The sequence below is a fragment of the Sinocyclocheilus anshuiensis genome, unplaced genomic scaffold (genome assembly GCF_001515605.1).
Source record: "Sinocyclocheilus anshuiensis isolate Anshui unplaced genomic scaffold, SAMN03320099.WGS_v1.1 scaffold234, whole genome shotgun sequence".
NCBI lineage: Eukaryota > Metazoa > Chordata > Actinopteri > Cypriniformes > Cyprinidae > Sinocyclocheilus > Sinocyclocheilus anshuiensis.
In genome coordinates, this window is record NW_015544165.1 from 1,024,646 (window position 1) to 1,038,687 (window position 14,042).

The window sequence follows — 14,042 nt, forward strand, 5'->3', positions numbered from 1 at the left end:
TCCAAATTGAATAAAAGATGTCATTGTAATAAAAGAGCACCACAGGTCTAATCTTCAAAAGGTTCGACTTTCCCAGTGTGACACTGGACTCATCTGCTCTGTCTCTCCGCATTATGCAGGCACGGGACGGAAGCACAATGTCCTCATTACCTTGTTGAGAATCCATGATATATGTTGTCCCTGAAACCCAGGCGCAATGAAGACGGTCTTTGCTCAAGTTAATTTTGTCGCTTGTCTCTTGCAGGGTGCAAATACAACCAAGTTAACAGCCACTTCCATTGTATCCGTGAGGGCTGTCAGTTCTCCTTCCTGCTCAAGCACCAGATGACCTCCCATGCCCGCAAACACATGAGGAGGATGCTGGGTAAAAACTTCGACAGAGTTCCTTCCCAGGTACGAAGAAATTTATGGCACCTTTTGAAGGTCAGTGCCATAAGCACGTATAATATATAGCTATTTTTTACTTTTAAAATGATATGTATTTTCAAGCCTGCCACTTGAATGAAAATGATTTTATTCATCGGGCATTTATTGGATTGTTTGGTATGCTGTACTTTAGGGGGTCTCTCATGCCAGCCGACCTGAAGAGATGCAGCACATGGCCAGTCTAGCTTCATCCGGTGGGGTAGGCAGCCACCCTAATCTGACCCCCAACTTTTCCAGCATGATGGAGGAAGATGATGACTACATGGACTACACTGTTGGAGGAAGCCCACTGGGTCTCTCCTCAGAGTCCTCCAACCAAGACCGCAGTTGCACCAGCACCCCCGTGGGCAACGATAGTTCGCCAACAGGTGAGTCAACCTCAGTAACAAGATCATCACAATCAACATTTTCAGCCTCATAGGGTTAGCAATATATGAGAGGGATTGAATGAAAATACAGGCTCAATTTGGCCAATGGAGCAAATATTTAGAGATGTATTTGTCAATCAGAGCATATTTTCTTGTATTCCTTGTGTTGGCCTTTTGTCCCTCCCTAAGAAGAGAAATTTAACAAGCCTGCACCCACTCTCACTGTATTCCTTGTAGCCGACTCATAAAGCTACTAATTGTTTTCCACTGTAATGACATTTATTAAATTATAAAGCACTAAATTTGTTATATAGTACTCCACACACAGCTCAGATTGATGCCATCCCCGTAGCGACGACATAAGAGAGACATCCCAGACTTTTCTCATCTCTACTGTCATTTAAATCAGCCTCACACTGAGATAGCAGAAGTTATTGACCATTTTCCTCTGGGCTTAAAGGTGCCTAAAGTGATTTTTTGTTTTGGAATATGACACATAAAATGTACAAATGTCACTATAATGGGTGTCCTGGGAACTCTGTGACAACCCTAGTCACTATAAACAGCAAGAAATAATCTGGGTGCAGCCTGCACTTTTTTAGCCAATCAGATCATTTGAAGGCCTGTCAGTCATTATCTGTGGAGAGTGGGGTTTTGGAGAGAGCTTGTGTGATTGAAGGGGTGGGCGATGGGTCTAATTCACTGGTGTAAGTTAGGAAACTGGCTAACAATGCTACAGCACCTTTACTGTAAATCTGGGCCTTTGCTCTTTGAATCTGAGCTTTCCTTCACTGAACTGATTTTTATAGTTTCACTGTTTGATTTCAAATGTTATCTTCCATTCTCATCACTGTTGCTTTTGGCAGTTGTCTGACTTTTGTTACCATTTGGTTTTCATTATTTCATTACTTGATCTCTTTCCCTTTTTACCTCCCCACCCTTTTGTCTTGTACCTTCCTGTCTCTGTTACCATCCTTCCTTGGCACCATGTCTCTGTAGGACCAGGCTGTCATTTCCCTGCCACCACTACCTATGCTGACTCTCCTCCTTCTTCTCAATCTGCACCTCCTCCTCCTCCACCACCACCTCCTCATCAGTCTGCGCTCCAGAGTCAGCCTCCATCTCTCTCCTCGGCTCTTCTCCGGCCACCACTCCCCTCGCTCCCATATCTCCTTTCCCCATCCTGTCTGTCATACTCTCTGTTCAGCGCCTCTCTTGGAGCCACTAGGAGTGTTGTCATGCCAACCAACACTCCAGCTTTCAGCCCCATCATTCCTCCTTCGTCTTCGGTTAAAAATGACGTCCCTATAGTGCAGGACGCTGCAGGTACCTATCCTTTCTCCACCCGAACACTGCATCTCTAGAGTAACAGTAGTTTGGACTAGGGCTAGCAGTTACAAAACATTAGCTGGTTACAACTCAAATTTAGCATTTTACACATGCAGTGCAGTTCATACAAGCCACTCTGGTGGTGGTTTTATTCTTGTGTAGTACATTGCACACCTGCCATTAGGTCCACTGTCTAAAATGCCATCCATTAGTAGCTTGCTGTAAAGGGCTGGTTTAATCATGCCAGGCTTTAATAGAGCCATGTGATTCCTGCTGGCCAGGACAGGGAGCACATCATTTGCACTGACCTCAGGCTTATGGGAGGGAATCCTGCTCTCCATATAAAGCCAGATGTACGGAAGCACCTTTGAACTCTCCCAATACCTAGACGTGGCAATCACGTTAAAATGTCACCAGTACATTATACAAATGGGACTGTCTTTGTTTGAATATGGCATGGAATCACATTGTATATTATATTGCTGTAGGAGGAACCTTTGTGGGTAGCTTTGATAGGCCGCATGTGGCTACTCCTGCTTGCAGAATTGCTTTGCTGCTCATTGTAAAGAGTGAAGTCTAACCCGTATATGCCTTTTTTGCAAACAGGTAACACCATCTCTATTCCCACGGCAACTGGCGCCAAGAAACGTTTCTGGATCATCGAGGACATGTCACCCTTCGGCAAGCGCCGCAAGACTGCTTCCTCTCGCAAGATGCTAGATGAAGGCATGATGCTGGAAGGGTTCCGCCGCTATGACCTCTATGAGGACTGCAAGGATACGACCTGTCAGTTCTCCCTGAAGGTAACCCACTATCACTGCACACGGGAGAACTGCGGCTACAAGTTCTGTGGCCGCACCCACATGTACAAGCACGCCCAGCACCACGACCGCGTGGACAACCTGGTCCTGAATGACTTCAAGCGCTTCAAGTCTTCATTGTGCTGCAACTTCTCTGACTGCCAGTTCTCCGGCAACAGCACCCACTTCCACTGTCTGCGCTGTGGCTTCCGCTGCACAGACAGCACCAAGGTGACGGCGCACCGCAAGCACCACGGCAAGCAGGACGTGATCAGCGCCGCCGGATTCTGTCAGTTCAGCTCCAGCGTGGACTGCGAGGTGGCAGACTGCAAGTACAAGCTCAAGTGTTCACATTTCCACTGCACTTACCCAAAGTGCAAGCACACGGTGGTGGGCATGTCACAGATGGATTCCCATAAGCGCAAGCATGAGAAGCAGGAGAGGGGAGAGCTGCCTTCAGTCTCCCCCAACCAGGATGGCAACCACCACCACCACCACCGTGCAGGCCTAGCCGTACCCCCAATGCCTAGGAATATGCCCCCAACATCATCCGGCACACCGGGGCTGACCCACAACAATATGGCCATATACCTCCCTTCGGCAGGGGCCGCCAGTGAGTACGAGCATCCGGGCTCAGCAGTCAACCTCGACAGCTCTCTGAACCTTGGGACGGACACCAACAGCTCCTTGTTCTTCCTGAAAAATGCTGCTGGGTTGGGCCTCAGTGACTCCATGGACCTGAGCAAAAAGATGCACCGGGAGCCACTGTCCCTGGCCACCAGTTCTGGCACTGCTGCTTCAATGGGCCTGAGCAACCCTCAGGACGACAATACCGGCACATCTGGCGATCTCGAAGACGACCTGTCACCCGAGGAAGAGCCGATTGCTGAGGAGGAGGAGGATGAAGAAGATGATGAAGAGGAAGAAGAAGAGGAGGACATTAATACAGACTCATATGAAGATTCCATGCCAGAGCCAGAAGTAGACAAAGACAATGGAGAGAGTTTTGATGCTTCCATGAACCACACCAAGACTTCCCAACTAGATAAAGAGGAGCCGGAGGCTGAGCCCTAATCTATGCTGTAGAAGGAGAACTATGAATTCCCTGAACAAACGCAAGTTTGAGTGGCCTCATTTATCATGCTTAGAGATGCAGCAGATGACAAGAAAACAACCAACTACAAGAAAAGTGAAGGCCCAAAATGATTTATTATGATGTTTACACGATGACCAACATTATTAATTTAATTATGCATTAAAAAATGAACCAAGAAATAGACAGACGAGGCCCTCTTTTACACATGGGTGGCTATGTAAACCTTTTCCTACACATCAGTCTTTTGTGTGTGTGCATGTTTGACTTTAATTTATTTGATTTAATTTGTTACTTTTTGTGTGTGGAAAAAAAGGAAAAAACAATCTCTCTATAGATGACTATCTATTAAAAGTAGATGTGTGTGGATGTTAATGTATGTTTTAATTGCAGTCACTGGATTGCAGGACCCTCGTACCCACCCGAAAGCGACGAAAAGCATACATTGCAGGAAATCTTTTATAAAGAATGTTGCTCAGATAATTGATTCAGAAACACCTTGTGTCATTATTATTATTATTAATAATATTATTGAAGTGCAGAGGCCTGCATCAGTGCTTTGACTCGTATGCTTCTCTGTTGATCAGTTGTTTATTATTATTATTATATTATTATTATTTAGAGTTATCACAGTTCTCACTTAAACCTGCTGTCATGGTCAGTGGTGTCATAGGCTCCATTCCATGTGTACATTCGCCTGCATCTTCAGGACAAACAAACAGTGACCAGTGACTGCATAGCTTCAGGCCATAAAGCATTGATCTCAGTGAACGCTAGCCCTCACTTGATTTCTCTTCCTTCTCCTTTTCTCAATGAGGACCCATTTGGCATTGCATATTCATAGTGCACTTTTGTATAGATGAGAGCAGATACTCAAGCCTCTATTTAAGACGTTTTGTTATCTTTTACATTGATTGCATTACTATGGCTTTTTGTTTGTTTGTTTTTGCATTATTCTCTAATTGCACAGGCATGAGCAGATGATGTGGTGGTGTCTCACTGTAAATGGGTCTGTTTCAATGGCGAGAGTATTCGCCCCCTTTGTTTCGGAGAGTTTGTAATGTGATGATGGTGCTACTGCCCAGTATGAATGGGAGGAGATTACAGTTATGTCTTTGTTTTGATCTACAAATAGATGTCCTAAAGTGTCCATCAAACACAGAGCAGGAGACAAGCGTCTCTGAATGTAGGGAAAAAATGTTTGTAGGTGTTATTCTTCTTTCCTTTTCCCTTCGCAGTTTCTGTAGCATGGAAAAAAAAACAATAGTGGCAACAAAATCTGAGGATGGAGACTGGTTTTTTTCAAGCTTCTTTTTTCAGAAGCATCAAATACCTGTTTCTAAAAGAAGAGGAAACAAGGAGAGAGACTTTTTTTCTAGAGGGCTGAATGGAGGACAGACATCACATGATGGAAAGTGTGTGATTTTATGAATTGTACAGACAGAAAACATTGTTTCAAGCTTTTGTTTTCTCTTTACAACAGCTGTGGTTTCACTCCAATAATAATAAGTTATTTAATATTTATGTGACCTTGCAATGAGGAAATTCTAGGGTGTTTTTTGCACTTTTTAGGTTCATTTTTACCTTTTGAAATTATGGCATACATCTTTTAACAGGGAATTTGCTTTACAATGTGGTTTAGCTCACTTTGCTTTGATGCACAAATAGTCTTCAGTGTGACGAAGAACTGTTGTTGTGTTTTATTTAAGAAAAAAAAAAGAAAAGAAAAAAAGTTTTTTTCTTTGCTTCAGAGATTGGATGATTTCAATATGAAACGGGCATGCTAGAACCTGGCTTGCCTAACGAGTAACACTAATGATGACTGTAATTTAAATGAATTCTATACAGAGGAAATTATTGCAGTGGTTCGCTCTGAATTTAAAAAAAAAAAAAGTTTTTAGTTTGTTTGGTCTCCATTGAATATAAACAAGGAAAAGCGAGGTGAGGAAATGATTAATTATTTCCTAAACACGGCTTTGAACAAACTCATAATTTAGGGAGCTAAATGTGTAGATGGTTATCTTCGACAATATTGTTTTGGGAGGGGAAAAAAAGGTTGTATAGTATTTTCTTCTGTAAAAACTATATATGAACAAAAATGCTCTTTGTTTAAAAGCTTCCTTTAAAAAGAAAATGAAAAAGAAGAAATAAAGAAAAAGTAAAAAACGGAACTAACACCAGTATAGTTTGCTTGTATGTGTGTGAGTGCGACAGTATGCAAGTGTGTGTGAGGTTTTATTGTTATTACCATGGTTTCCCCATAGTGGTAGAGGAATTAGTGGTAATTCAATCTATACGAGTCACATGATTGTAGCACTGAACATTGGAGTGTATTTCTACCTTTTACGCAACAAAGTCATCATTTTCAAAGCTGTATATCATGTGCGATCACAATAACAATGATACCTGCATAATTTAATACCATCCACAACCCTTTGTTTGCTATTGTTTTGGTGTTTGTTTTATTTAATTGAACTTATGTATTTTGCATATGGCATGCCCCTCTCACAGGCCATTTGTTCTCTGGTCTGAAGTGCAAAAGCGCAGGACTTACTGAAGCAGCTGTTTGCCTGGGAGATACTGTGCACTTGAATACATTTTATGCGTGTAAAATAGCAGAATTTGTAAAGAGTCAAAATAAAGAAATTCTAATTATTATAACAATGCAAATGTTCCACACAGTGTTTCTCAATATCATCTATATCAGTATTTTCTCTATGCTGTAGGTAACGAGAGTGCGGTTAATAAGCCCCCCTCCCATTGAGAGTAACACTGTTAAAGGGCACAAGACCCCGGGTCTGTGACACAACACAGAGGATGCCCAGCAGCGCCGCTCTGACTGAGGAAGACATTTTAACATCCTTGTTACTTTTCTCTATAGACCAAGAATTTCATACAATAAATTCAATACGTGTGTGCAAACAATAGCTCATAAAAATCTGACTTTGACATAGTCATGGAGCCATATTTAGGGTACAAATGCTCTCTGGTGCATATTTCAGGAAAGTTTCTAGCACTCTAAAATGGTGCTTGTTTTTCATTCTTTTCTTTCATTGTGAAGGCTTTGACCAGCTTATACCGTCCTGTCCCAATCGCTGCAGCTGTTGTCTTTCCTCACCCTCCTCTTCCTTCTGATGTGTCTTTAAATAAAAAACGTGTAAAGCCACCACCATCTGTCTGCCAGCTGGCATCCTGCACATAATCTTGAAAAAAAAAAAAAAAGCCAACTATGGAAATTATATTACACAAAAACCAGACGGAAGCAACCTCCAAACTAGCGCAGGCTGCTGTTGAAACAACAGATCACCTTATTGTCTAAATTATAAGGGAGGGAAAAAAAAGACAGAATAATTCCTGATTTTGTTGTATAAATTATAAATTGCATCCAGTTATGTAAATTACGTTGCAAACAAGATTTGAACCAAAATTAAAAATGCAAGAATTAGTTTATATAAGAAAGTCAAATCACAAATCAAGTATAAATGTATTTCAAAGTGAGCACAAGCATGCTTTTTATGCAAAATAGAGCAAAACCAAACATTTTAAATTATAAATTTAATTATATATAAAAATGTGTGTATATAGAGAGTGTTTATACTAAATGTTTATCATTTGTATGGGTGTGTATTATAAATTATAAATAAAATAATTTATAATTTTATATAATTAAATATATTGTCAAATGTGTTAAATTATAAATGAAGTAGATGTTTCGACATTGCAAAAACGTTAATTCTGAAAAAAAAAAAATCTAGCATTATTTGTTTGCACTTGATTTGCAATGAAATTCATACATTTTTATTTTACACACGTTCAGAAACTTTGTGGGACCACCATATGCGGAATTAAAATAATTGATTCCTTATATTGAGCTTATTTACCTGACAGATTTCACATGAAACAGAGACACACCACTGCAAGAACGTCTCATCTCTATAGGCTTTTTTTTTTTTGTTCATTCCCATCATAATGAGCCGTGTGTGTGCAGTCATACCGGGGCCAGATCTGACTCGTACTGAGGGTTGATGTTCCAGGAACAGGTTGTGTGAGACGCAGCAGCAACGCATGAGGAACAATGGGCCCCAGAAACATGCGACAGATGTTCTGTACATATGTCACAGCAGCGGTGGTCACACATCATACACAACCCATTAGGATGCACAAGAATCAACCATAATATTTCAAGCAATCGAGTTCACAGGAAAGCCGTGTGTACATTTTGCTTCTTATTGGATTGTTTAATTGCATTACACCCACAAACACATTACAACAACTGTGTATTTCTGACAATTCAGAAGTGTACAGTTGTTTAGTTACAAATCACATTTCATATGCTTGTCATAAACATTGAAAGAATCATTCCATTTGCCCATATAATTGCAGCATTGTTCTGTTTTTAGTTGTGGCTGTAATTCTCATCCATTTCCTCGTAACCTTTGGCATTCATATTCATTTAGCTATTTCCACTCATGCATGGCTTTATTTAAAGAGACCTTTGGTCAGAGTTTAAAAAAGGTTTCATAAGGAAGCTGCCGTGCCACTGGTAGCAGCTGCTGCTTGTGTGAAAAATGAAGTTCAGGGACCCCAAAGGAAAAAGAGAATTAGACACACATTCAGCCAATTTAACTTTAACAAGACCTTATTGGCGGTAATGTCACAGGCCCGCTATGTACAAATGCTATTCTCTGTATTCATGTCTACTGAAATGAGGAGAAATGCTCAATTATGTTCTGGATCAGGGGAGATTTCAGCATAAATATGACTTTAAATGTGTGTAGTCAGACAAAACCAGCTCATTCAATAAACAGTATTTCTGATTTTGGCATATCGGTGTAACAGAAAAGCAAATCCAAAGCTCAGAATGATTTAATATCCTCTTATCTGAACATTAACTAAAGACACACCTGTCGAAATCACACAAGTTTTTACTTGAAGCTGCACAGCTGCACATAAACAAGTGGAGAAAGATACACGTGTACATAAACTCACTGTGCCAAATTTCCAAACTAACAATCTTTTAATAGCAATTTTGTACAAGTGATAACAGGTTCTTTCTCTGTGGGTTAGTCAGCCATTTTCTTATGAGTAAATGTAACTTTACCAAGCGTGATTTAAAATAATTTCAAACCCAAATATCATTAGATATTAGACAAAAAAAAAAGGCAATTCGTAATACAAAGACACAAAATGCCATTGTTATAGGTAGTTAAGTACGTTTTTTTTTTTTTATAATAATTTTAAACAATTATAACATAAATAAAAGCCCAGTAAAAATCTGCAAAAATCGCATTTATATAGTTTTAGCAACATCTTACAATAAGGTTCCATTAGCCAATAAAAGTTAATGTAATAACTAACATTAACAAACAATGAGCAATACATTTGTTGCAGTATTTATTCATCTTTGTTAACTTTAGTTAACAAAAATAGGGAACACTTTATTTGACATGTCCTTGTTACACATATTACATGTACTTACTACAGTAATAACAATAAATTAAGCATAATTACATGCAACTAACCCTAAACCCTCATCCTAACCATATAGTAAGTACATGTAATTAATATTACTCAGTACTAAATTGTATAATTCATTGTTGGTTCATGTTTGCACAGGTCCAATAAAATAATATTAACAGATCTTAATAATGTTAATGTAAATAATCTTAATAATTGTTAAAAATTGAACCTTATTGTAAAGTGTTACCAAAATTACTTTATATTTTCTATAAAAACACTCTCACTGGTGAGAGGAGGGGTTTGTTTGTAAACAGTTTGTTTGTAATTTGATATATACATTTATATATGTATTTGATATATATACAATGTCAGGTCGAAACAACTTAATATTCATGAGCTGAGACGGGCAGGCCGTGACATCACCACCAGCCAGACTCTGACCGGCCTTTACACTTCAAAGCCTTTCTCGGCGCCGCTGGCTGAAAGTAGGCTCTATCAAATTAACTAAACAATTTAATAATGCGGGCATGTGTTGTGTAATACTTTGTGAAGGCGGCATTTCTGTATGGCAGTCGCCATACCCCGGTTGTTCGTCGCCATACCTTACACAATCGTCGTTGGACCGAGATTCATACCACTGCCATTCCCTATGGTTTTGTGAAACGCCGCCACTGGGCTGGGCGCTCTCATTTCACATATATTTGTAGTCTTTCAGCCGCGCGCACACAGATTCTGTGCAGGCCTGATTATGGTGCGTTCTCTAATCATCGCGAGGATTAATCATCATAGGATTGAAAATATGTGGAAATGATGAAATAAAACTGTTTTGGCAGACTTTGGCTGGGAGCTGTTAGATTACAAGCAGTTTGCTTGGGGAGTTCTGTTTCAGCTCTTTACGACTCCTTCCAGAAACAGAGTATTGGGAGCAACAAGGCATTACTCTCTCACACACATGCACACGCGCACACCAGCGAGGGCCATTTACTTACCAACTAAGGAGATCCTTAAGTGCTAAGCTGTAAATTTGGTTAATTTAGCACGATTCCACAGAGAATTGGTTGGTTTTCTTGCGGTGGAAAGCCCAGCAGGTTTGCTGAGAATGAGTGGAGATGGTTGATGTGGTCCTTAGCGCCTTGATGACGGCAGGAACACGGGCTGACAGCGCGCGCCGGAGCCATAAAACAGAGCTGCCTGGCAGCCGTACACGCAGGGGCACAATGCACGGCAATATGAATATTGCTCAAACTTAATCCAATTAGCTTGTATTGAAGAAAGATGAAAATGTTCCATACTTAGAGAAAATGGTGTATACAGATGGAGACGTGGCCCTGTGAAATCACACGTCCAGGCAATCAACTCTGGAAAACATCACGCAAATGCAAGCGATAAATCGCGATATTTCACATTGTCACAGTGTGTGTGCACTGCTTTTTGTGATTAGAAGCACCTGCACACAGTGCAGTGTTCATATATTAACGATACAAACCAGACCATTTTCAGATTGAACCTTATTGAATGAAAGAAGAGAGGGAGGGAGACATAAAAGCCAGCTACCAATTTCGTCCATTTAACTGACTCTTAAATCAGACTTGATTGAGAGGGAACAAAGAGAATTGGAAAAGCAGCTCTTTTGATGAACCACACAGGATATGATGACATTCAGCATTTCTCCACACTTCTGCTCTGACACTAAAGCCACCGGCTACGTGTGTTTGCATGATGACTGTAAGGACATGACAGAATCTCCCAATGCATCCTTGTGAACCGGCTCAAGGTAAATAAGAGCTTTTAAAACGCCTTGTTTGGTGCAGCAGCTGCAGCCTTTATGGAAAGAAAAGTGAAAACAGGTGGGACAAGGCTTGTGCTAATCTTTCACATTATGCTGATGGTTGATGACACACTGGTCTCCTCACTCCACACACTTCAAATACTGTCATGTAATACCCAATACATCAGCAATGTGATATTTGCAGAATGGAAGAGGTGAAGATTGGAGATATTGTGCTGATGCTAATAATCAAGTATTTGAAATAGGAAAAAAAATTATATATTGTGCATATATTACTATTTATTAAATAGTAATTTATTAATTTCACTAAATAAACTAATATGACAGAAATAATAATATTTGTATAAATTATATCATTATTTAAAAATATATCATTATTTACATAAAATTAAATGAGGTAAACACATTTACTTTGGAATTAAAATGTACATATTAGGGAAAAATACATATAGAGGCAAATATCATAACAATTTCTATTAACAGCTCTAATATATCACCCCACTACTTACCTGTGGAGAAAAAAGTCTGTTTATGACATGACAAAAAAATTTTTTTTTCAATAAAATTATAATTATAAAAATACAATTATAAAAAAAATTATAAAAATGTATTTTAATCATTTTTATTAAAATAAGTTGTACAAATTAAATATTTAAAAATGTATAATTATTTACATAGAATTAAATGAGGTAAACACATTTATTTAATATGCCATTAAAAAAAGAACATACTAAGGGGGGAAAATATATACAATTTTAGAGACAAAGAAAGAAGTCTGTGTTCATGACTTGAAAACTTTTAAATAAATGTAATAATTTGTGGCATAAAGTAAAGTGATTTTTCATTTACATTTGATGCACCCTCTTGTAATACTATCTCCTGAACGACGCTTAAACTCCAGTGAGGTTTGATGGTTAAATGTCAGTCAAAAGGACCATTTATATCTGAATGGACGGTTCTGGCCAATTTAAAATATGCACCAAATTCTGATACTCAAAACATTAGCTTGTGAGACTAACGGTCTTTGACACGTTTCCAGCGACAAGCAATTTGTCTGCGCACACTAAACATGAAACTGCTGAGCTACGCCACACTATCACAGCCAATCAGAATATATTTGATGTTTAATGTAGTTATGTGATTGCAGGGTAGTGGGTGGAGGTACAAAGGATGACGCATTAGAAATAAAACCAAATGACACTGCATGGGGTTAGAACACTGTGTAACACATATTGCTTTTGGTGCGTCTAAATCCAAACAAAATCCACATTTGAGGGCCATGAGTGCTATACGATACAGCATTTCTGACCTCATATTGGATCTCTTAATGGCTTTATTGTTTCTAACAACATTTTAGCATGGTTTCAAAGCACACAGCATTTTATGCAAGCAGCACATTTCTAAACAGTCTTTAATAAACACATTAATGACAGAGCAACCCTCCAGCTGTACAAGAGACTTAGTTATTTCTCCAGGCATCAGACATCTTACTTATTCTACAGTCATTAAGAGCTGTGCTCCAGGATATAGCAGAGCTGGTGTAATTACACAGGTACCGTGATGAGGAAGTTAGCAGTGGTATTCATCGTCTTAATTAAGGCATAAACTCTCTGCTCTAAGCTAAAAGCAGCTCTGTTGGTTTAGGCGTCGAGTTATAGCAGCGCACGGGAGCACGTCAGTGTCATCCAGCACATCCTCCCAGGGTTGTAGTCTGCATTTGCATGTGGAAAGTAAACCACAGAGAAAGACTCCGATATGAAAGGACGAGTGAGTCCTATCTGAACCGAACAGAGAGTCAGTAGCAGGTCGAGCTTCGCTTTCACTTTCCTCCTCAGAGCCTCTGGCGTCTTTCAGGTGCTGCGCATGAGATTTGTCTAATTTGCAAGCCTTGGCAAGGGCCGCACCTGTTGCCCCGTCACCGCCTGCAGTCCCAAATCCTCAACAAGCGACAAGCACCCCTAGATAATCCATTCTACCCTCTATAACACGGACGCTCTCCCTGGTCTGTGTAGGACAGGGGTATTTTTCTCCAGTGGCGCGCTCATATTCGCCATGCCGCTGATGGCTCATTACAGGCCAATTCATAAATATTGTCTCCAGTATTACCACTTCCAGGGGCTCTCCGCTCCCCAGAGATGTATTCTTCTCTTTTACAGCATGCTATTGTTTTCTTCCCTCTTTCTGGTTTTCACACCCCACCCTCCATTCTTCCATACCTCCTCTGCAAGATGTGACATCGTTTTGACCACCAGAGCCACAGTGCTTGCCGCATGATGACGACGGTGGTGGGTATTTGTTCCATTTAGAGTTGAAACAGGGCCAGAGGAACATCCAAGTGACAGCAGCCACACACAGCAAGGCGAAATGCAATCCTGCTCGATTGAACAATCATATAAGTGATGACAAAGTGTTTTATGACTATGCAGGCTTTGTTGCACTTGGGTTTAGCCCACTAAGGTCTTATGCAGGCAGCCTCACGTGACCTTGGCCCATTTTCACCTCAAATCCAGCTTCCAGAAGTGCTGTCAAGCCTCTTATAACTTATTAAAAAAAAAAAGCAAAAACTGAATGAAAGTTGCAAAAAATGCCCACAGTATGAAGATGAAAAAAAAAAAAAAGAATTTATTTTAATCATTTGAAAATAAAAATAAATTAAATCAGTTAATTATTAATGTTAATAATAATATTAACAAAAATAATATTTAAAAATATTGACATTGCTTTAAATGGGTCAAGTGAAAAATTAGTTGATTCTGACTAACTTAAACACATCTGAT

The 14,042-nt window shown here is 39.7% G+C and overlaps 1 protein-coding gene across 1 annotated transcript in view; it reads left to right on the forward strand.

Annotated features, from left to right (window-relative positions):
• Positions 1-5,895, forward strand: part of casz1 (castor zinc finger 1) — an 86,106-nt gene extending 80,211 nt beyond the window's left edge. The window contains exons 17-20 of the mRNA XM_016495822.1: positions 245-393; positions 560-794; positions 1,794-2,120; positions 2,730-5,895. Of these exons, the coding sequence (XP_016351308.1) occupies positions 245-393; positions 560-794; positions 1,794-2,120; positions 2,730-3,997 (1,979 nt within the window). The 3' untranslated portion in view covers positions 3,998-5,895. The remainder of the gene's footprint in view (positions 1-244; positions 394-559; positions 795-1,793; positions 2,121-2,729) is intronic.
• Positions 5,896-14,042: the final 8,147 nt, after the last annotated feature.